The sequence below is a fragment of the Bombina bombina genome, chromosome 2 (genome assembly GCF_027579735.1).
Source record: "Bombina bombina isolate aBomBom1 chromosome 2, aBomBom1.pri, whole genome shotgun sequence".
Taxonomy (NCBI): Eukaryota; Metazoa; Chordata; class Amphibia; order Anura; family Bombinatoridae; genus Bombina; species Bombina bombina.
In genome coordinates, this window is record NC_069500.1 from 936774873 (window position 1) to 936796825 (window position 21953).

A 21953-nucleotide genomic window follows, 5' to 3' on the forward strand; every position below is an offset into this window, starting at 1 on the left:
TGTAAACTTTATATATTTTTTTTGTCTGAATCAGAAATGAAAAAGTTCCATGTCCCTTTGACTATATACAAAATCTTGTTGGCATCAATGCACAGTATCACGTGGGCCCATATATTATTTTCATTCCAATGGCCTGGAGAGTCAACAAATCCATTCTAATTATTAGTGAGAATTCAACTCCTGGCCACCAGGAGAAGGCAAAAAACACCCCAGCAAAGCTTTAAAGGGACAGTAAAGTCACAAAAAATATTTCATGATTTAAATAGGGCATGTAATTTTAAACAACTTTCCAATTTACTTTTATTACCAATTTTGCTTTGTTCTCTTGGTATTCTTAGTTGAAAGCTAAATCTAGGAGGTTCATGTGCTAATTTCTTAGACCTTGAAGACTGCCTCTAATCGGAAAGCATTTTGACAGTTTTTCACTACTAGAGGGCGTTAGTTCATGTGTTTCATATAGATAACAACATTAAGCTCCGGCACGTGAAGCTCTTAAGAGCAAGCACTGGTTGGCTAAAAATGCATGTCTGTCAAAAGAACTGAAATAAGGGGGCAGTTTGCAGAGGCATAGATACAAGGTAATCACAGAGGTTAAAAGTATATTAATATAACTGTGTTGGTTATGCAAAATTGGGGAATGGGTAATAAAGGGATTATCTATCTTTTTAAACAACAAAAATTCTGGTGTTTACTGTCCCTTTAAGTATCGTCCCACTTCCCACAATCCCCCAGTCATTCTTTGCCTGGGAGGTGTGCGAAGATGGTGTCTGAAGATATTTAATCCTTTAATGGGTAGTTTCCCTGCAAGCAAGGATTGGGGCAATGCTGTGTACACATAATCCTCTTTACTAAGAGTCGTGGTGGCTCTTAGCAGTTGGAAGTCGGTGGGGTAGTCCTTGCTCCTCTTCCAACATTTATGCTAACCCCTATATAGAAAACCAGGGTTGGTTGTTCTGCTTTTATTTTTCTTCAGGTCCCTGTCAGAGGTCGGCTGAGTCTCTCATACCTGAGATGCTGTACCTGCCCTGCAGCAGATCCACAGGTAAGTGTTTTTTGCCTTCTAGGTTAGGACACAGCACTTAAGAGTTAATCATTTAAGTGGATTCATAAGGGGACTGGTTTATATCTCTTTAATTTGGGGATATATTATTGGGCAGCAGAGGCAGGGCACTGTACTGCCATTTTGGAGATAAAATAATTATTTCTCTTTTATGGCTCTGAAGGGTGTAAGTTTAGGAGGAGCCCTTACACTAAACTGGGGCTATTTCCCCTTATTTATAGGGTTGTGGAACATAAAATATGAAAGCATATGTTAACTTCAGTGTGTTTTTTTACTTTTGTTAAGAAATTTTTGTTATGGGGATTGCAGCGCTTCGCACGCATTTTCTTTCCCCTGTGTCGCACTTAGAATGGTTGCAATCACGTGACTGCTCAGCTTTACTTCTGCTGAGTGGTTAGTTACGGAGCGCTTCTGTATATCTCAGCTTATCGAGTAGGCTTGCTGAGGTCTCTGGAGAGTCCGTTTTCTCTTGGCTAGACTACGGAGAGGGAATCATCTCTTTGGGTAGTGGCAAGGAGCTGCTTATTGTGCAGTATCAGGACCTTTTGTTTTTCTAGTTGGGGATTTCGATCTCTGGTCATGGAGGGGTGAGTTTCCCCAGCAGAGCTGGGGTATAGAGTTACCTGTCCTGTTTTTGTTTATTTTGGATCCCTGCATATGATTGGGGATTTTAGTTTGATTATTATTTTAGCGCTGGACCAATACCCTTCAGGACTATGGATTCTGACAAAAAATGATCTTTTAACTTTTGATTTATGTCTTTATTGCGTTGAGGCTCAAGTTATACCTCCTGTGCAATTTCGTTCCACATCTTTTAATTAAATAAAATGCTACTTTCTAAAAAATAAAGATACCCTTTCAGAGCCATCTATCTCTCAGGATATTGCTGTTCAGGACATGCCTCAGCTTTCTCCTCAGACGCCCCCATCTTTGGCAGATACATAAGCAGCGCCCTGCGGTTCCTCTCAGTCAGTTACTGTGGTTGTATATTTACCAGGTGATTTTGCTGCGCAACTGACTTCTACAGTTTCTGCAGCCCTGAGTGCCTTACCTATTTCAGGTAAAAGGGAGAGAAAAATCTAAGAACATTTCTTCTGAGTCAGGTATTTCTGATTCCGCCAAAACTCAGTTTATCTCAGTTATCTGAGGGTGAAATTTCTGATTCTGAATCTGCTGTAGTTAGTACAGCGGATTTAGAGGAGGTTAATTTTAGATTCAAGCTTGAGCACCTCAGTTTACTTTTAAAAGAGGTTCTAGCTACTTTGTAGGATTCTGAATCTACAGTCGCAGAAACTCCAAAAAAGGCTAATAAACTCAATAGTCTTTGATGTCAAATCCAAATCTGTGTATGTATTTCCTGTTCCAGATCGCATGTCTGAAATTATCTCTCAGGAATGGGAGAAGCCGGGTGTCCCTTTTCCCCCGTCTCCTCTCTTTAAAAGGATGTTTCCTGTTGCCGACTCTGTGCAAGACCTGTGGAGCACTGTTCCTAAATTAGAGGGCGCTATATCCACTTTAGCCAAGAGGACCACTATTCCTTTAGAGGATAGTACCTATTTTAAAGATCCTATGGATAGGAAACTGGAAGGATACTTGAGAAAGATTGTTCTTCACCAGGGTCTTCAATGGCAACCAGTTGCTAGTATTGCGACGGTCTCTGGTGCGGCCTTGTACTGGTACAACTCCTTATCCGATCTGAGTTTGGAAGAGACTACGGTAGAGGAGATCCAAAACAGGATCAAGGCTTTAAAGCTGGCTAATACCTTTCTGTGATGCCAGTATGCAAGTAGTTCATTTGGGTGCAAAGACTTCTAGCTTTGCTGTTTTATCTCGCAGAGCTCTGTGGCTAAAGTCTTGGTCTGCTGACGTGGTGTCCAAGTCTAAACTTCTGTCTCTTCCTTTTAAAGGTAAGACGTTATTTGGTCCTGGTCTGGCTGAAATCATTTCCACAGTCACAGGTGGAAAAGGAGCCTTTCTACCCCAGGATAATAAGGGTTAGGGAGATACGGATCAAGATCAAGGGATCCGCAAGCAGCTCTGGTCGACGCTCTAACGGTTTTGTGGGACTAATTTACCTGTTTCCTCCTTTTGCTGGGTGATAGCCCGTATCAAACAGGAGCAGGCTTCAGTGATTCTGATTGCTCCGGCTTGGCCTCGCAGAATTTGGTTTGCGGACCTGGTGAAGATGTCGTCTTTTTCCCCCGTGGAAATTATTTCTGAGGAAGGACCTTCTACTTCAGGGTCATTTTCTGCATCCAAACCTAGACACTCTGAAGCTGACTGCTTGGAGATTGAACGCTTAGTCTTGTCTAGACTAGGTTTTTCCAAAAAGGTTATCGAAACCATGATTCAGGCTCGTAAGCCAATAACTCGCAAGATTTACCATAAGGTGTGGCGCACATACTTTTAATGGTGTGAATCTAGGGGTTTCCCTTGGAATCAGGTGATGGTTCCCCGCATTCTGTCATTTCTCCAGGAGCGTTTGGAGAAGGGTTTGTCAGTCAGTACTCTGAAGGTTCAGATTTCTGCCCTTTTGGTTTTATTGCATAAACGTCTGGACGAATTACCTGATGTTTAATCATTTGTTCAGGCTCTGGTCAGAATGAGGCATGTGTTTAAGTCTGTTGCTCCTCCGTGGAGTCTTAATCTTGTTCTTAGGGTTTTGCAACAGGCTCCGTTTGAGCCTATGCACTCTGTTGATATTAAGTTATTGTCTTGGAAAGTTTTGTTCCTTCTAGCTACTACTTCTGCTCGTAGAGTCTCTGAAATTTTGGCTGTATAGTGTGAACCCCCTTATCTTATTTTCCAGATAAGACGGTCCTTCGTACCAAATTGGGATTTCTTCCTAAGGTGGTTTTGGACCGCAATATCAATCAGGAATTGTCGTTCCTTCGTTCTGTCCTAATCCTTCTTATAAGGAACGTCTGTTACATACCCTGGATGTTGTACGTGCTTTGAAGTTCTATCTGCAGGCTATTAGCGATTTTAGCAATCTTCTGCCCTTTTTGTTGTGTTTTCTGGTAAACATAAGGGCCAGAAGGCCACCACTTCTACTCTCTTTTTGGTTGAGAAGTGTTCGCTTAGCCTATGAGACAGCTAGACAACAGCCTCCTGAGAGGATTATGGCTTATTCAACGTCTCTTCTTCCTGGGCCTCTAAAAAGCAAATCTGCTAGGCAGCCACTTGTCCTTCTTTGCATACATTTTCTAAATTCTACAAATTCAATGTTTTCACCTCTGCTGAGGCTTCTTTTGGGAGGAAAATTCTTCAAGTGGTGGTGCCTTCTGTTTAGGTCCGCCTGTCTTGTTCTCCCTCCCTTTCATTCTGTGTCCTCTAGCTTGGGTATTGGTTCCCACTAGTAATTAGAATAAATTTGTGGACTCTTCATGCCATTGGAAAGAGAACAAAATTTATGCTTACCTGATAATAAATTATTTTCTTTCCTGGCATGGAAAGTCCACAACGCGCCCTTATCTAAATTTTGAGACCGCTTTTTTGCTTTTGTTATTTTCTAAACTTCAGGCACCTCTATACTCTTTGTGTCCTCTTCTCTTTCCATATTCTTTCAGGTTGAATGACTTAGGGATTGTGGGAAGTGGGGGGATACTTAAAGCTTTACTAGGGTGTTCTTTGCCTCCTCCTGATGGCCAGGAGTTGAATTCCCACTAGTATTTAGAATGGATTTGTGGACTCTCCATGCCAGGAATGAAAATAATTTATCAGGTAAGCATAGTTTCTCCTGTTAAGTGTAGTCAGTCCACGGGTCATCCATTACTTATGGGATATTAACTCCTCCCCAACAGGAAGTGCAAGAGGATCACCCAAGCAGAGCTGCTATATAGCTCCTCCCCTCTACGTCACACCCAGTCATTCTCTTGCACCCAACTAATAGATAGGATGTGTGAGAGGACTGTGGTGATTAAACTTAGTTTTTATATCTTCAATCAAAAGTTTGTTATTTTAAACGGCACCGGAGTGTGTTGTTTTCTTCTCAGGCAGCATTTGAAGAAGAATCTACCTGAGTTTTGTGTATGATCTTAGCGGACGTAACTAAGATCCATTTGCTGTTCTCGGCCATTCTGAGGAGTGAGGTAACTTCAGAACAGGGGACAGCGGACAGGTTCACCTGCAAAGAGGTATGTTGCAGTATATTATTTTCTAAGGAATGGAATTGACTGAGAAAATACTGCTAATACCGATATAATGTAAGTACAGCCTTAAATGCAGTAGTAGCAACTGGTATCAGGCTGATATGTATGTATGTTTACACTTAAGTATTTCTGGGGAATGGCACTTCACTGGGAAAATACTGTATGCATATAACTTTTAGCCTAACTTGCAGCGTGAGCGACTAGCAGCAGGCTTTTAATGACATTTCATAAATTAGATTTTAAACGTTTGCTGGCATGTTAAATCGTTTAATTATCTGAGGTACTTGGTGAAAAATTGTTTTGGGCGTTATTTTCCACATGGCTGTCGTTTGTTTTGAATTAAAACAGTTTACTGAGCTTCCCTCACTGTTGTATTGTGAGTGGGAGGGGCCTATTTTGGCGCTTTTACTACGCATTAGAAATTCAGTCACAGTCTGCCTTCTTCTCCCTGCATGATCCAGGACGTCTCTACAGAGCTCAGGGGTCTTCAAAACTAGTTTTGAGGGAGGTAATCACTCACAGCAGACCTGTGAGACTGTGCTTTGACTGTGATAAAAACGCTTATATTTTCAATTGTTATCCGTTTTTTCTGATATTAGGGGTTAATCATCCATTGCTAATGAGTGCAATCCTTTGCTAAATTTATGCATTTACTGTGAAAATTTGGTTTCTATAACTAATCCGGTTCATTGTTATTCAACTGTGACAGTTTTTGTGTGCTTCTTAAAGGCACAGTAACGTTTTGCATATTGCTTGTAAATTCAGTTGAAAAGTATTTCCAAGCTTGCTAGTCTAATTGCTAGTTTGTTTAAACATGTCTGACACAGAGGAATCTCTTTGTGCAATATGTTCAAAAGCCAAGGTGGAGCCCAATAGAAATTTATGTACTAATTGCATTGATGCTACTTTAAATAAAAGCCAATCTGTACATGTTAAGCAACATTCACCAGACAACGAGGGGGAAGTTATGCCGACTAACTTGCCTCACGTGTCAGTACCTGCATCTCCCGCTCAGGAGGTGTGTGATATTGTAACGCCAAGTACATCAGGGCGGCCATTACAAATCACTTTACAAGACATGGCTAATGTTATGACTGAAGTTTTGTCTAAATTGCCAGAACTTAGGGGTAAACGAGATCACTCTGGGGTGAGAACAGAGTGCGCTGATAATGCTAGGGCCATGTCTGATACTGCGTCACAATTTGCAGAACATGAGGACGGAGAGCTTCATTCTGCGGGTGATGGATCTGATCCAAATAAACTGGATTCAGACATTTCAAATTTTAAGTTTAAGCTGGAAAACCTCCGTGTATTACTAGGGGAGGTGTTAGCGGCTCTGAATGATTGTAACACAGTTGCAATCCCAGAGAAAATGTGTAGGTTGGATAAATATTTTGCGGTACCGACGAGTACTGACGTTTTTCCTATACCTAAGAGACTTACTGAAATTGTTACTAAGGAGTGGGATAGACCCCGGTGTGCCTTTCTCACCCCCTCCTATATTCAGAAAAATGTTTCCAATAGACGCCACCACACGGGACTTATGGCAAACGGTCCCTAAGGTGGAGGGAGCAGTTTCTACTTTAGCTAAGCGTACCACTATCCCGGTGGAGGATAGCTGTGCCTTTTCAGATCCAATGGATAAAAAGTTAGAGGGTTACCTTAAGAAAATGTTTGTTCAACAAGGTTTTATATTGCAACCCCTTGCATGCATTGCGCCTGTCACGGCTGCGGCAGCATTTTGGTTTGAGTCTCTGGAAGAGACCCTTGACTCAGCTCCATTAGATGAGATTACACACAAGCTTAAAACCCTTAAGCTAGCTAATTCATTTATTTCTGATGCCGTAGTACATTTAACTAAACTTACGGCTAAGAATTCCGGATTCGCCATTCAGGCGCGCAGAGCGCTGTGGCTAAAATCCTGGTCAGCTGATGTAACTTCTAAATCTAAATTACTTAACATACCTTTCAAGGGGCAGACATTATTCGGGCCCGGTTTGAAAGAAATTATCGCTGATATTACGGGAGGTAAAGGCCATGCCCTGCCTCAAGACAGAGCCAAACCAAGGGCTAGACAGTCTAATTTTCGTGCCTTTCATAACTTCAAGGCAGGAGCAGCATCAACTTCCTCTGCTCCAAAACAGGAAGGAGCTGTTGCTCGCTACAGACAAGGCTGGAAACCTAACCAGACCTGGAACAAGGGCAAGCAGGCCAGAAAACCTGCGCTGCCCCTAAGACAGCATGAAGTGAGGGCCCCCGATCCGGAAACGGATTTAGTGGGGGGCAGACTCTCTCTCTTCGCCCAGGCTTGGGCAAGAGATGTCCAGGATCCCTGGGCGTTGGAGATCATATCTCAGGGATATCTTCTGGACTTCAAAGCTTCTCCTCCACAAGGGAGATTTCACCTTTCAAGGTTGTCAACAAACCAGATAAAGAAAGAGGCGTTTCTACGCTGTGTACAAGATCTTTTACTAATGGGAGTGATCCACCCAGTTCCGCGGTCGGAACACGGACAAGGGTTTTACTCAAATCTGTTTGTGGTTCCCAAAAAAGAGGGAACCTTCAGACCAATATTGGATTTAAAGATCCTAAACAAATTCCTAAGAGTTCCATCGTTCAAAATGGAAACTATTCGGACAATCTTACCCATGATCCAAAGAGGTCAGTACATGACCACAGTGGATTTAAAGGATGCCTACCTTCACATACCGATTCACAAAGAACATTACCGGTATCTAAGGTTTGCCTTCCTAGACAGGCATTACCAGTTTGTAGCTCTTCCCTTTGGGTTGGCTACAGCTCGAAGAATCTTTACAAAGGTTCTGGGCTCTCTTCTGGCGGTACTAAGACCGCAAGGAATTTCGGTAGCTCCGTACCTAGATGACATTCTGATACAAGCGTCAAGCTTCCAAACTGCCAAGTCTCATACAGAGTTAGTACTGGCATTTCTAAGGTCGCATGGGTGGAAAGTGAACGAGGAGAAGAGTTCTCTCTTACCACTCACAAGAGTTCCCTTCTTGGGGACTCTTATAGATTCTGTAGAAATGAAAATTTACCTGACAGAGGACAGGTTAACAAAACTTCTAAATGCTTGCCGTGTCCTTCATTCCATTCAACACCCGTCAGTGGCTCAATGCATGGAGGTAATCGGCTTAATGGTAGCGGCAATGGACATAGTTCCTTTTACACGCCTGCATCTCAGACCGCTGCAATTGTGCATGCTAAGTCAGTGGAATGGGGATTACTCAGATTTGTCCCCTATGCTGAATCTGGATCAAGAGACCAGAGATTCTCTTCTATGGTGGCTTTCTCGGCCACATCTGTCCAGGGGGATGCCCTTCAGCAGGCCAGACTGGACAATTGTAACAACAGACGCCAGCCTACTAGGTTGGGGCGCTGTCTGGAATTCCCTGAAGGCTCAGGGATCATGGACTCAAGAGGAGAGTCTCCTTCCAATAAACATTCTGGAATTGAGAGCAGTTCTCAATGCCCTTCTGGCTTGGCCTCAGTTAGCAACTCTGAGGTTCATCAGGTTTCAGTCGGACAACATCACGACTGTGGCTTACATCAACCATCAGGGAGGGACAAGGAGCTCCCTAGCGATGATGGAAGTATCAAAGATAATTCGCTGGGCAGAGTCTCACTCTTGCCACCTGTCAGCGATCCACATCCCAGGCGTGGAGAACTGGGAGGCGGATTTCCTAAGTCGCCAGACTTTTCATCCGGGGGAGTGGGAACTTCATCCGGAGGTCTTTGCCCAAATACTTCGACGTTGGGGCAAACCAGATATGGATCTCATGGCGTCTCGCCAGAACGCCAAGCTTCCTTGTTACGGGTCCAGGTCCAGGGACCCGGGAGCGGTCCTGATAGATGCTTTGACAGCACCTTGGACCTTCAGGATGGCTTATGTGTTTCCACCCTTCCCGATGCTTCCTCGTTTGATTGCCAGGATCAAACAGGATAAAGCATCAGTGATTCTAATAGCACCTGCGTGGCCACGCAGGACCTGGTATGCAGATCTAGTGGACATGTCATCCTGTCCACCTTGGTCTCTGCCTCTGAGACAGGACCTTCTAATTCAGGGTCCTTTCAAACATCAAAATCTAATTTCTCTGAAGCTGACTGCATGGAAATTGAATGCTTGATTTTATCAAAGCGTGGATTTTCGGAGTCAGTAATTGATACCTTAATACAGGCTAGGAAACCTGTTACCAGGAAAATTTACCATAAGATATGGCGTAAATACTTACACTGGTGCGAATCCAAGAGTTACTCATGGAGTAAGGTTAGGATTCCTAGGATATTGTCTTTTCTACAAGAAGGTTTAGAAAAGGGTTTATCTGCAAGTTCTTTAAAGGGACAGATCTCAGCTCTGTCTATCCTTTTACACAAACGTCTGTCAGAAGTTCCAGACGTTCAGGCTTTTTGTCAGGCTTTGGCTAGGATTAAGCCTGTGTTTAAGACTGTAGCTCCACCGTGGAGCTTAAACTTAGTTCTTAACGTTTTACAGGGTGTTCCGTTTGAACCCCTTCATTCCATTGATATCAAGCTGTTATCTTGGAAAGTTCTGTTTTTAATGGCTATTTCCTCGGCTCGTAGAGTCTCTGAGTTATCAGCCTTACATTGTGATTCTCCTTATCTGATTTTTCATTCAGATAAGGTAGTTCTGCGTACTAAACCTGGGTTCTTACCTAAGGTAGTCACTAACAAGAATATCAATCAAGAGATTGTTGTTCCATCATTGTGCCCTAACCCTTCTTCAAAGAAGGAACGACTTCTGCACAATCTAGACGTAGTCCGTGCCCTGAAATTTTATTTACAGGCAACTAAAGATTTTCGCCAAACTTCTTCCCTGTTTGTCGTTTATTCTGGACAGAGGAGAGGTCAAAAAGCATCTGCTACCTCTCTCTCTTTTTGGCTTTGTAGCATAATACGTTTAGCCTATGAGACTGCTGGACAGCAACCTCCTGAAAGGATTACAGCTCATTCTACTAGAGCTGTGGCTTCCACTTGGGCCTTTAAGAATGAGGCCTCTGTTGAACAAATTTGCAAGGCTGCAACTTGGTCTTCTCTTCATACTTTTTCCAAATTTTACAAATTTGACACTTTTGCTTCTTCGGAGGCTGTTTTTGGGAGAAAGGTTCTTCAGGCAGTGGTTCCTTCCGTATACAGATCCTGCCTGTCCCTCCCGTCATCCGTGTACTTTAGCTTTGGTATTGGTATCCCATAAGTAATGGATGACCCGTGGACTGACTACACTTAACAGGAGAAAACATAATTTATGCTTACCTGATAAATTCCTTTCTCCTGTAGTGTAGTCAGTCCATGGCCCGCCCTGTTTTTTATGGCAGGTCTAAATTTTAAATTATACTCCAGTCACCACTGCACCCTATAGTTTCTCCTTTCTCGTTTGGTTTTCGGTCGAATGACTGGGTGTGACGTAGAGGGGAGGAGCTATATAGCAGCTCTGCTTGGGTGATCCTCTTGCACTTCCTGTTGGGGAGGAGTTAATATCCCATAAGTAATGGATGACCCGTGGACTGACTACACTACAGGAGAAAGGAATTTATCAGGTAAGCATAAATTATGTTTTTTTTGCCTCCACAATGAAAAAAGCATTGTACAATATTTGTAGTGTGTGGCTTGTAAGGTTTCTACCTACTTGTAAAAATTGCCTTGGAGCAGGAAACATTTAATTAATAAAAGAATTTGTGTCTTAATAGGCTGGCAGGACTGACCGAAAAGAGTTTGTAAGGAAAAAGACCAAAATGAATCCACACGCCAGCTCAACAAACAAGGAAAAAAAGAAAAATAAAAACTTCATGATGATGAGATACAGCCAGAATATCCGTACTAAAAACAAGCGCTCCTTTAGAGACAAGCAGGTACATTTCTCATACACATGTACAACACTCCAAGTGAAAACAAGAAAATTCATTGTGGCGCTGCCTGCCACTTATAAGAAAGGTGCAACATCTCTGCTATAAACCATTGTCTTATTTCATATAAGGCATTTATTTATGGGCGTACCTTACACATCCACATACTGAAAAGGTTTCTTTCTTTAAAGGGTTAATGCTTATAAAGCATTTTATGAACATTGTTTTGGCTTCTTAAAGAGACTTTAGCTTTAATATAAAATAACCATCTTAAATTGTTTTATTAAGTATAGTAAAACAAATATATTGTGTATGTTTAATATATTTGTCTTTTTTTCCCTGTTATGCATCTAAATACAAACAAAAATTACAGTTATTAAATGCTTATAATATATTATTTTTTTTAGCATATCTTTTGAAAAGCAATACTTGCCGATAAATACTACACATTTGTAGAAAATTATTTTATTGTATTCTGAATATGTTTTATCAAAAAGATATAAGAAGTTCAGATTTATCTAGGTACAAGACTTAGGACATCCTTCCTCTAAAACTCTCTGCGCTATCCTGTAAAGCTCCTCCATCCTTTAAAACTCCATGAATCTCTCCTGTAATACTCCCTCCTCCTTCAAACTGCCTCATTTATGCTCTCTCCTGCCTGCTCCCTGCTGCCTCCTCCCTGCTGCTTCCTCCCTGCTCCCTGCTGCCTCCTCCATGCTCCCTGCTGCCTCCTCCATGCTCCCTGCTGCCTCCTCCATGCTCCCTGCTGCCTCCTCCATGCTCCCTGCTGCCTCCTCCATGCTCCCTGCTGCCTCCTCCTGTCTTCCCCGCTGCCTCCTCCTGTCTTCCCCGCTGCCTCCTCCTGTCTTCCCCGCTGCCTCCTCCTGTCTTCCCCGCTGCCTCCTCCTGTCTTCCCCGCTGCCTCCTCCTGTCTTCCCCGCTGCCTCCTCCTGTCTTCCCCGCTGCCTCCTCCTGTCTTCCCCGCTGCCTCCTCCTGTCTTCCCCGCTGCCTCCTCCCCCGCTGCCGCCTCCTGTCTTCCCCGCTGCCGCCTCCTGTCTTCCCCGCTGCCGCCTCCTGTCTTCCCCGCTGCCGCCTCCTGTCTTCCCCGCTGCCGCCTCCTGTCTTCCCCGCTGCCGCCTCCTGTCTTCCCCGCTGCCGCCTTTTTTTCTTTTTTGTCCTTTCTGCTTCATGCCGCCTCCTCCATGCAACCACATCTGTTCTCCCTGCTTCATGCACCCTCCTGCCTCCTCCATGGAATCTCATCTCTTGACATTAACCCCTCCCTTTTTCAGATTTCCACCAATACACACACACACACACACACACACACACACACACACACACACACACACATACATATATAGAGATATAAATATAAATACACTTTATATGTGTGTATATACCTGTATATATCTTAGTCTTAAACATGTTTGTAAAGTTTCAATTATTAAAAATTGTATATATTTATGCAGCATTTCAATGCATTCTGCATTGTCTGTTTTTAATAAAGTTTTAAATATTAAAATGAGAAGTGGAGACTGAAAGGGAAGAAAAATCTCACAACAGAGAAACCAAGCAGAGGGTGCAGTGTATGTTTTATGTTTGAGGCTGAAAGAAAGATAAAGTAGGCGAATGTGGAAAAAATAAACACACTATCCCCACATCTTTACTTTTTGATACAAAACTTTATTAAAAAGTGGCAATAAATGTATTGGTTTTTCTGATTAAATAAATTTGTGTATGACTACTGGACTTTGTATTTAAAGGTCTAAATCCTCTGCTGCATAAAAATTGGTGGACATTTGAACCAAAGGAAGGGTTTCAAGTATTTAAATTAAAAAAATCAGGAGGTTGCATGGAGCAATGCCACCATATTTGAAACCTAGGTTTTCTTTTAGATTATTTTCTTAGCTGAGGCTGATTAGAGACAGCTAAAACATCAGTCAATTGAGTGTGCAAAAAATGGATGCATGGAATATAGACTAGGCAAAATAAATAATAATTATAGTATATTGCAAAGTGTTTTACATAAATATTTTATATTAAAATTTGGGTTGCCATGTTGCTGTTTAAGGAGGGAACTTATGAAAAATACATATGTTAGGGTCTATTTAAAGGAATGGTTTGAATAATGCCATGTTAAAAGAACCCTGACGTATTATTCACAAGTGTTCTCCTTTAAAACAGCAATACGGCAACCCTAATAAAAATCTTAGTGTTTAATGTTTAAATTTAATATTCTAATTCCGATTCTCGATTGTATAAATAGAACACTCTAAAACGTCCATTTTATTTCAAATTTAAACATCTTGCTGCAGTTGTTTTTTTCTCACAATACTTGACTTATGGACTTGGGTATAAAAAAAATTTGCAGTTCAGTCAAGCAAAAAACACAGACTTAGCTGATAAGAATGTGTGTCCCTCTCCCTCTTATTTTCACTATTGCAACACTACCAGTCTGACATCTGCTAAAAAGGTTAAGGTGTAAGCAAAAATACTACATGAACTGCAGCTTTTCCAGAGGACAAAAATAAACATCCTGTGATTTTAGCAATGCTAAACACAGCAAACTTCTCGTCTTCTAGTCTATTGCCAAATTGAAAATAAATGACACACTAAAAAAAACATTGCTCAAAAAAAAGTTATATAATTCAAATGAAAGCTGTTTAACTTTAATATACAGTATCAGGTGCATAAGCATGAAGTAGCTGTCAACCAATGAGCATTAACAGGAAGTACATATTATTGCATATTAATGACAACGCCTGTTCTCAAAACCAGCTCTCACACTTGCTTAGTATTTGCCCCAGTAAATTTACTACTTTCAATATTTTTGTTTCAGATTGCCTTACGAGAAGCACTTTTGAAGAAAAGGAAAAAAATCATTAAATAATGGCACGACAATGAAACAAGATGGACTCTCTCCTAAATAATCCATTTTAAAAAGAGTTTGGGCTTCTACACATTCCATAATGTGTAGCTGGGAATGGACTGTGGAAAACTAAAGAAGGGTAGATCAATAAACAGTGCCGGTAGAACTGATGGCTCTTCTTGTTTGTAAATAAGACAAAAATGAATCCTGGTTTTGAAAGAGTCATAAAATGCAGCAGTATATTTTGTAAAGAAAAAAACATCTTGCACCATATTTATTGTTGTGCCATATATTAAAATGTTTTATTCAATGTTGGCATCTTTTTCATTAATTTTATAAAAGGGTGTACTATTTTTAAAAGGTAAAACAGTTTTTGTATTATAAAAATTAAACGTTCTGGGACTGAATTTCAAGCTATGCTGTAGTTAATACATCAATTAACAGTTGTATAATAGTCTAGTAGTTCTACTACTACACCCTGTGTGAAATACCGGTCAGGTAAATAAGACCTATATATGGATGACTCAGTCCCCAGTGGAATGCATGTATGGGTGTATATTTCATTCAATATGTTATCTGTTACAAAATGTGGCATGTTGTAAAGAGTCTTCCTGCATGTACTCTCTATATAACAATTCTATATAGGTGCTTGACAAAGAAAAAGAAATGATTAGAAGTGAAAGCGATACGAGGGGGAGGACTGCATATCCATGTATGAACCTTTATCTATTTGCAGCTATGACTACTTAAGGCAATGTGCTGACATAGTTGCATCCCAGACGTGGGCGTCCACTGGGAGGGGCAAGGGCCCCCCTGGATCCTTACTGCCTCTCCTATTTAACAGCGTAGGACAGACTGGGCAGCCTTCAGTGGAGTAATCCAGGCCGACTGAAGCAGCTCACGGGTCTGCTTAGGTCCCTGAATTGAGCTCTATGTTTTTCCCACATGTATTGCACACAGGAAAAAGCAGAGCTCAATTCAGGGACCTAAGCAGACTCTTGCAGGTTTACCAACTTACACTCTGTTACTACCTCATTTTATAACAGTGTCAGAGTAAACGGTCCCTGTGCTTCAGTTGAATGCGGAGCGAGCACACAGGAATGGGGGAGGTTAGCTGGGGCAACGAATAGCAGCCTGTTGTCTCAACCATGCAGGCACCATGAGGACAGAGACTGTAATCTTAACAGATCTGTGTTTCCTGGCATTTGATTGTCTAGGATAGTGTTTCTCAACTGTGGTCCTCAACAGGCCAGGTTTTCATTATAGCTGGTCAGTAACACCATTGTTGCTAACATGTTCTCATCCATCGGCTGATTACTTCACCTGTGCACTGGTTTAGCTATAAAGAAAACCTGCATAAATAAAAAGAGAGAAGTGCTCAAACTGGGAACGAACAATAGCATAATAGCTTGTTCTATGGCTAGTGACCACCCAAGAAGCAGCTTCTTTTTGCTCAACATGTGCCTTTCACAGAGAAGAACTTTCCTGAAGCATATCAGTCTGATCCTGACTGTACAGTCCAGCCCTGAAATACCAGGCAATCCCTCTGTTGGCCTGTTGGGGGTACTTGAGGACTGCGGTTGAGAAACAATGGTCTAGGATAGCTATAAGTAATTTTTTCTGTGCTCTGGATTGGCTAACTGCTGCTTTGTGCTCTGATTGGCCAGTACGCCTTGCTGTCCCTGTTGCACAGAGCTCCTGGTATGTAAACCACAATTATAACCTCATATTTAGGCAGTTTGTATAAACTTGCTCACAGGGCCAAGTATGGGATATAAGTGCACATAAGTGTCACATGGTTGGTGTTTATTTAGTTTTTTTTGCTTTTATTTTTAATGTATGTATGTGTGTGTGTAATAGATATGCATGTGTGTAATAAAATATATATATATATATATATATATATATATATATATATAAAAGAACACTTTGTAAGTAAGTAGCGCACACATAGACTTTAGCAATATAATTTCAAAAGGTACCTGTATACCACTCACTGTCCGGTAACACGCTGGGGAGCAATTGGCTCAGAGTGTATGGAGATCTGCAGCTGTGGAGACTGAGCCGGTCTGTAGTCAGCGTCTGAGTAAATAGAATATATTCCAATGGATTGTCCCCACTTGTAGCGCAAAAAATCTCTCTCCAAAGAAAAGTAAAACTTCCTTTATTGTAGTATCAAAAGTAAAAACATGACAGCCTACACACGACTGTAATAAAGCACTTAATGTAAAAACACAGTGTCAGTGATCTGAACCACATGCAGACATGTTTCGTGCAGTTGCGCACTTGATCAAGTGCGCAACTGCACGAAACATGTCTGCATGTGGTTCAGATCACTGACACTGTGTTTTTACATTAAGTGCTTTATTACAGTCGTGTGTAGGCTGTCATGTTTTTACTTTTTTATTTATTAACAATTTTTCTCCAACATAGGTGTGTCCGGTCCACGGCGTCATCCTTACTTGTGGGATATTCTCTTCCCCAACAGGAAATGGCAAAGAGCCCAGCAAAGCTGGTCACATGATCCCTCCTAGGCTCCGCCTACCCCAGTCATTCTCTTTGCCGTTGTACAGGCAACATCTCCACGGAGATGGCTTAGAGTTTTTTAGTGTTTAACTGTAGTTTTTATTATTCAATCAAGAGTTTGTTATTTTGAAATAGTGCTGGTATGTACTATTTACTCAGAAACAGAAAAGAGATGAAGATTTCTGTTTGTATGAGGAAAATGATTTTAGCAACCGTAACTAAAATCCATGGCTGTTCCACACAGGACTGTTGAGAGCAATTAACTTCAGTTGGGGGAACAGTGTGCAGTCTCTTGCTGCTTGAGGTATGACACATTCTAACAAGACGATGTAATGCTGGAAGCTGTCATTTTCCCTATGGGATCCGGTAAGCCATGTTTATTACGATCGTAAATAAGGGCTTCACAAGGGCTTATTAAGACTGTAGACTTTTTCTGGGCTAAATCGATTCATTATTAACACATATTTAGCCTTGAGGAATCATTTTATCTGGGTATTTTGATATAATAATATCGGCAGGCACTGTATTAGACACCTTATTCCTTAGGGGCTTTCCCAAAGCATAAGCAGAGCCTCATTTTCGCGCCGGTGTGGCGCACTTGTTTTTGAGAGGCATGGCATGCAGTCGCATGTGAGAGGAGCTCTGATACTTAGAAAAGACTTTCTGAAGGCGTCATTTGGTATCGTATTCCCCTTTGGGCTTGGTTGGGTCTCAGCAAAGCAGATACCAGGGACTGTAAAGGGGTTAAAGTTTAAAACGGCTCCGGTTCCGTTATTTTAAGGGTTAAAGCTTCCAAATTTGGTGTGCAATACTTTTAAGGCTTTAAGACACTGTGGTGAAAATTTGATAAATTTTGAACAATTCCTTCATGTTTTTTCGCAATTGCAGTAATAAAGTGTGTTCAGTTTAAATTTTAAAGTGACAGTAACGGTTTTATTTTAAAACGTTTTTGTACTTTATCAAGTTTATGCCTGTTTAACATGTCTGAACTACCAGATAGACTGTGTTCTGAATGTGGGGAAGCCAGAATTCCTATTCATTTAAATAAATGTGATTTATGTGATAATGACAATGATGCCCAAGATGATTCCTCAAGTGAGGGGAGTAAGCATGGTACTGCATCATTCCCTCCTTCGTCTACACGAGTCTTGCCCACTCAGGAGGCCCCTAGTACATCTAGCGCGCCAATACTCCTTACTATGCAACAATTAACGGCTGTAATGGATAATTCTGTCAAAAACATTTTAGCCAAAATAAACACTTGTCAGCGTAAGCGCGGCTGCTCTGTTTTAGATACTGAAGAGCATGACGACGCTGATATTAATATCTCTGAAGGGCCCCTAACCCAGTCTGATGGGGCCAGGGAGGTTTTGTCTGAGGGAGAAATTACTGATTCAGGGAACATTTCTCAACAGGCTGAACCTGATGTGATTGCATTTAAATTTAAGTTGGAACATCTCCGCATTCTGCTTAAGGAGGTATTATCCACTCTGGATGATTGTGACAAGTTGGTCATCCCAGAGAAACTATGTAAAATGGACAAGTTCCTAGAGGTGCCGGGGATCCCAGAAGCTTTTCCTATACCCAAGCGGGTGGCGGACATTGTTAATAAAGAATGGGAGAGGCCAGGTATTCCTTTCGTCCCTCCCCCCATATTTAAAAAATTGTTTCCTATGGTCGACCCCAGAAAGGACTTATGGCAGACAGTCCCCAAGGTCGAGGGAGCGGTTTCCACTTTAAACAAACGCACCACTATACCCATAGAGGATAGTTGTGCTTTCAAAGATCCTATGGATAAAAAATTAGAAGGTTTGCTTAAAAAGATGTTTGTTCAGCAGGGTTACCTTCTACAACCAATTTCATGCATTGTCCCTGTCGCTACAGCCGCATGTTTCTGGTTCGATGAGCTGATAAAGGCGGTCGATAGTGATTCTCCTCCTTATGAGGAGATTATGGACAGAATCAATGCTCTCAAATTGGCTAATTCTTTCACCCTCGACGCCACTTTGCAATTGGCTAGGTTAGCGGCTAAGAATTCTGGGTTTGCTATTGTGGCGCGCAGAGCGCTTTGGTTGAAATCTTGGTCGGCTGATGCGTCTTCCAAGAACAAGCTACTTAACATTCCTTTCAAGGGGAAAACGCTGTTTGGCCCTGACTTGAAAGAGATTATCTCTGATATCACTGGGGGTAAGGGCCACGCCCTTCCTCAGGATCGGCCTTTCAAGGCAAAAAATAAACCTAATTTTCGTCCCTTTCGTAGAAACGGACCAGCCCAAGGTGCTACGTCCTCTAAGCAAGAGGGTAATACTTCTCAAGCCAAGCCAGCTTGGAGACCAATGCAAGGCTGGAACAAAGGAAAGCAGGCCAAGAAACCTGCCACTGCTACCAAGACTGCATGAAATGTTGGCCCCCGATCCGGGACCGGATCTGGTGGGGGGCAGACTCTCTCTCTTCGCTCAGGCTTGGGCAAGAGATGTTCTGGATCCTTGGGCGCTAGAAATAGTCTCCCAAGGTTATCTTCTGGAATTCAAGGGACTTCCCCCAAGGGGGAGGTTCCACAGGTCTCAGTTGTCTTCAGACCACATAAAAAGACAGGCATTCTTACATTGTGTAGAAGACCTGTTAAAAATGGGAGTGATTCATCCTGTTCCATTAAGAGAACAAGGGATGGGGTTCTACTCCAATCTGTTCATAGTTCCCAAAAAAGAGGGAACGTTCAGACCAATCTTAGATCTCAAGATCTTAAACAAGTTTCTCAAGGTTCCATCATTCAAGATGGAAACCATTCGAACTATTCTTCCTTCCATCCAGGAAGGTCAATTCATGACCACGGTGGATTTAAAGGATGCGTATCTACATATTCCTATCCACAAGGAACATCATCGGTTCCTAAGGTTCGCATTCCTGGACAAACATTACCAGTTCGTGGCGCTTCCTTTCGGATTAGCCACTGCTCCAAGGATTTTCACAAAGGTACTAGGGTCCCTTCTAGCTGTGCTAAGACCAAGGGGCATTGCTGTAGTACCTTACTTGGACGACATTTTGATTCAAGCGTCGTCCCTTCCTCAAGCAAAGGCTCACACGGACATCGTCCTGGCCTTTCTCAGATCTCACGGATGGAAAGTGAACGTGGAAAAGAGTTCTCTATCCCCGTCAACAAGGGTTCCCTTCTTGGGAACAATTATAGACTCCTTAGAAATGAGGATTTTTCTAACAGAGGCCAGAAAAACAAAACTTCTAGACTCTTGTCGGATACTTCATTCCGTTCCTCTTCCTTCCATAGCTCAGTGCATGGAAGTGATCGGGTTGATGGTAGCGGCAATGGACATAGTTCCTTTTGCGCGCATTCATCTAAGACCATTACAACTGTGCATGCTCAGTCAGTGGAATGGGGACTATACAGACTTGTCTCCGAAGATACAAGTAAATCAAAGGACCAGAGACTCACTCCGTTGGTGGCTGTCCCTGGACAACCTGTCACAAGGGATGACATTCCGCAGACCAGAGTGGGTCATTGTCACGACCGACGCCAGTCTGATGGGCTGGGGCGCGGTCTGGGGATCCCTGAAAGCTCAGGGTCTTTGGTCTCGGGAAGAATCTCTTCTACCGATAAATATTCTGGAACTGAGAGCGATATTCAATGCTCTCAAGGCTTGGCCTCAGCTAGCGAGGGCCAAGTTCATACGGTTTCAATCAGACAACATGACAACTGTTGCGTACATCAACCATCAGGGGGGAACAAGGAGTTCCCTAGCGATGGAAGAAGTGACCAAAATCATTCTATGGGCGGAGTCTCACTCCTGCCACCTGTCTGCTATCCACATCCCAGGAGTGGAAAATTGGGAAGCGGATTTTCTGAGTCGTCAGACATTGCATCCGGGGGAGTGGGAACTCCATCCGGAAATCTTTGCCCTAGTCACTCAGCTGTGGGGCATTCCAGACATGGATCTGATGGCCTCTCGTCAGAACTTCAAAGTTCCCTGCTACGGGTCCAGATCCAGGGATCCCAAGGCGGCTCTAGTGGATGCACTAGTAGCACCTTGGACCTTCAAACTAGCTTATGTGTTCCCGCCCTTTCCTCTCATCCCCAGGCTGGTAGCCAGGATCAATCAGGAGAGGGCGTCGGTGATCTTGATAGCTCCTGCGTGGCCACGCAGGACTTGGTATGCAGATCTGGTGAATATGTCATCGGCTCCACCTTGGAAGCTACCTTTGAGACGAGACCTTCTTGTTCAGGGTCCGTTCGAACATCCGAATCTGGTTTCACTCCAGCTGACTGCTTGGAGATTGAACGCTTGATTTTATCGAAGCGAGGGTTCTCAGATTCTGTTATCGATACTCTTGTTCAGGCCAGAAAGCCTGTAACTAGAAAGATTTACCACAAAATTTGGAACAAATATATCTGTTGGTGTGAATCTAAAGGATTCCCTTGGGACAAGGTTAAGATTCCTAGGATCCTATCCTTCCTTCAAGAAGGATTGGAAAAAGAATTATCTGCAAGTTCCCTGAAGGGACTGATTTCTGCCTTGTCGGTGTTACTTCACAAAAAACTGGCTGCTGTGCCAGATGTTCAAGCTTTTGTTCAGGCTCTGGTTAGAATTAAGCCTGTTTACAAACCTTTGACTCCTCCTTGGAGTCTCAATTTAGTTCTTTCAGTTCTTCAGGGGGTTCCGTTTGAACCCTTGCATTCCGTTGATATTAAATTATTATCTTGGAAAGTTTTGTTTTTAGTTGCAATTTCTTCTGCCAGAAGAGTTTCAGAATTATCTGCTCTGCAGTGTTCTCCTCCTTATCTGGTGTTCCATGCAGATAAGGTGGTTTTACGTACTAAACCTGGTTTTCTTCCAAAAGTTGTTTCTAACAAAAACATTAACCAGGAGATTATCGTACCTTCTCTGTGTCCGAAACCAGTTTCAAAGAAGGAACGTTTGTTGCACAATTTGGATGTTGTTCGCGCTCTAAAATTCTATTTAGATGCTACAAAGGATTTTAGACAAACATCTTCCTTGTTTGTTGTTTATTCCGGTAAAAGGAGAGGTCAAAAAGCAACTTCTACCTCTCTCTCTTTTTGGATTAAAAGCATCATCAGATTGGCCTACGAGACTGCCGGACGGCAGCCTCCCGAAAGAATCACAGCTCATTCCACTAGGGCTGTGGCTTCCACATGGGCCTTCAAGAACGAGGCTTCTGTTGATCAGATATGTAGGGCAGCGACTTGGTCTTCACTGCACACTTTTACCAAATTTTACAAGTTTGATACTTTTGCTTCTTCTGAGGCTATTTTTGGGAGAAAGGTTTTGCAAGCCGTGGTGCCTTCCATTTAGGTGACCTGATTTGCTCCCTCCCTTCATCCGTGTCCTAAAGCTTTGGTATTGGTTCCCACAAGTAAGGATGACGCCGTGGACCGGACACACCTATGTTGGAGAAAACAGAATTTATGTTTACCTGATAAATTACTTTCTCC

General features: G+C 42.4%; 1 protein-coding gene across 1 annotated transcript in view; it reads left to right on the plus strand.

Annotated features, from left to right (window-relative positions):
* Window positions 1-14273, plus strand: part of SDAD1 (SDA1 domain containing 1) — a 79345-nt gene extending 65072 nt beyond the window's left edge. The window contains exons 21-22 of the mRNA XM_053703399.1: window positions 10935-11096; window positions 13934-14273. Of these exons, the coding sequence (XP_053559374.1) occupies window positions 10935-11096; window positions 13934-13984 (213 nt within the window). The 3' untranslated portion in view covers window positions 13985-14273. The remainder of the gene's footprint in view (window positions 1-10934; window positions 11097-13933) is intronic.
* Window positions 14274-21953: the final 7680 nt, after the last annotated feature.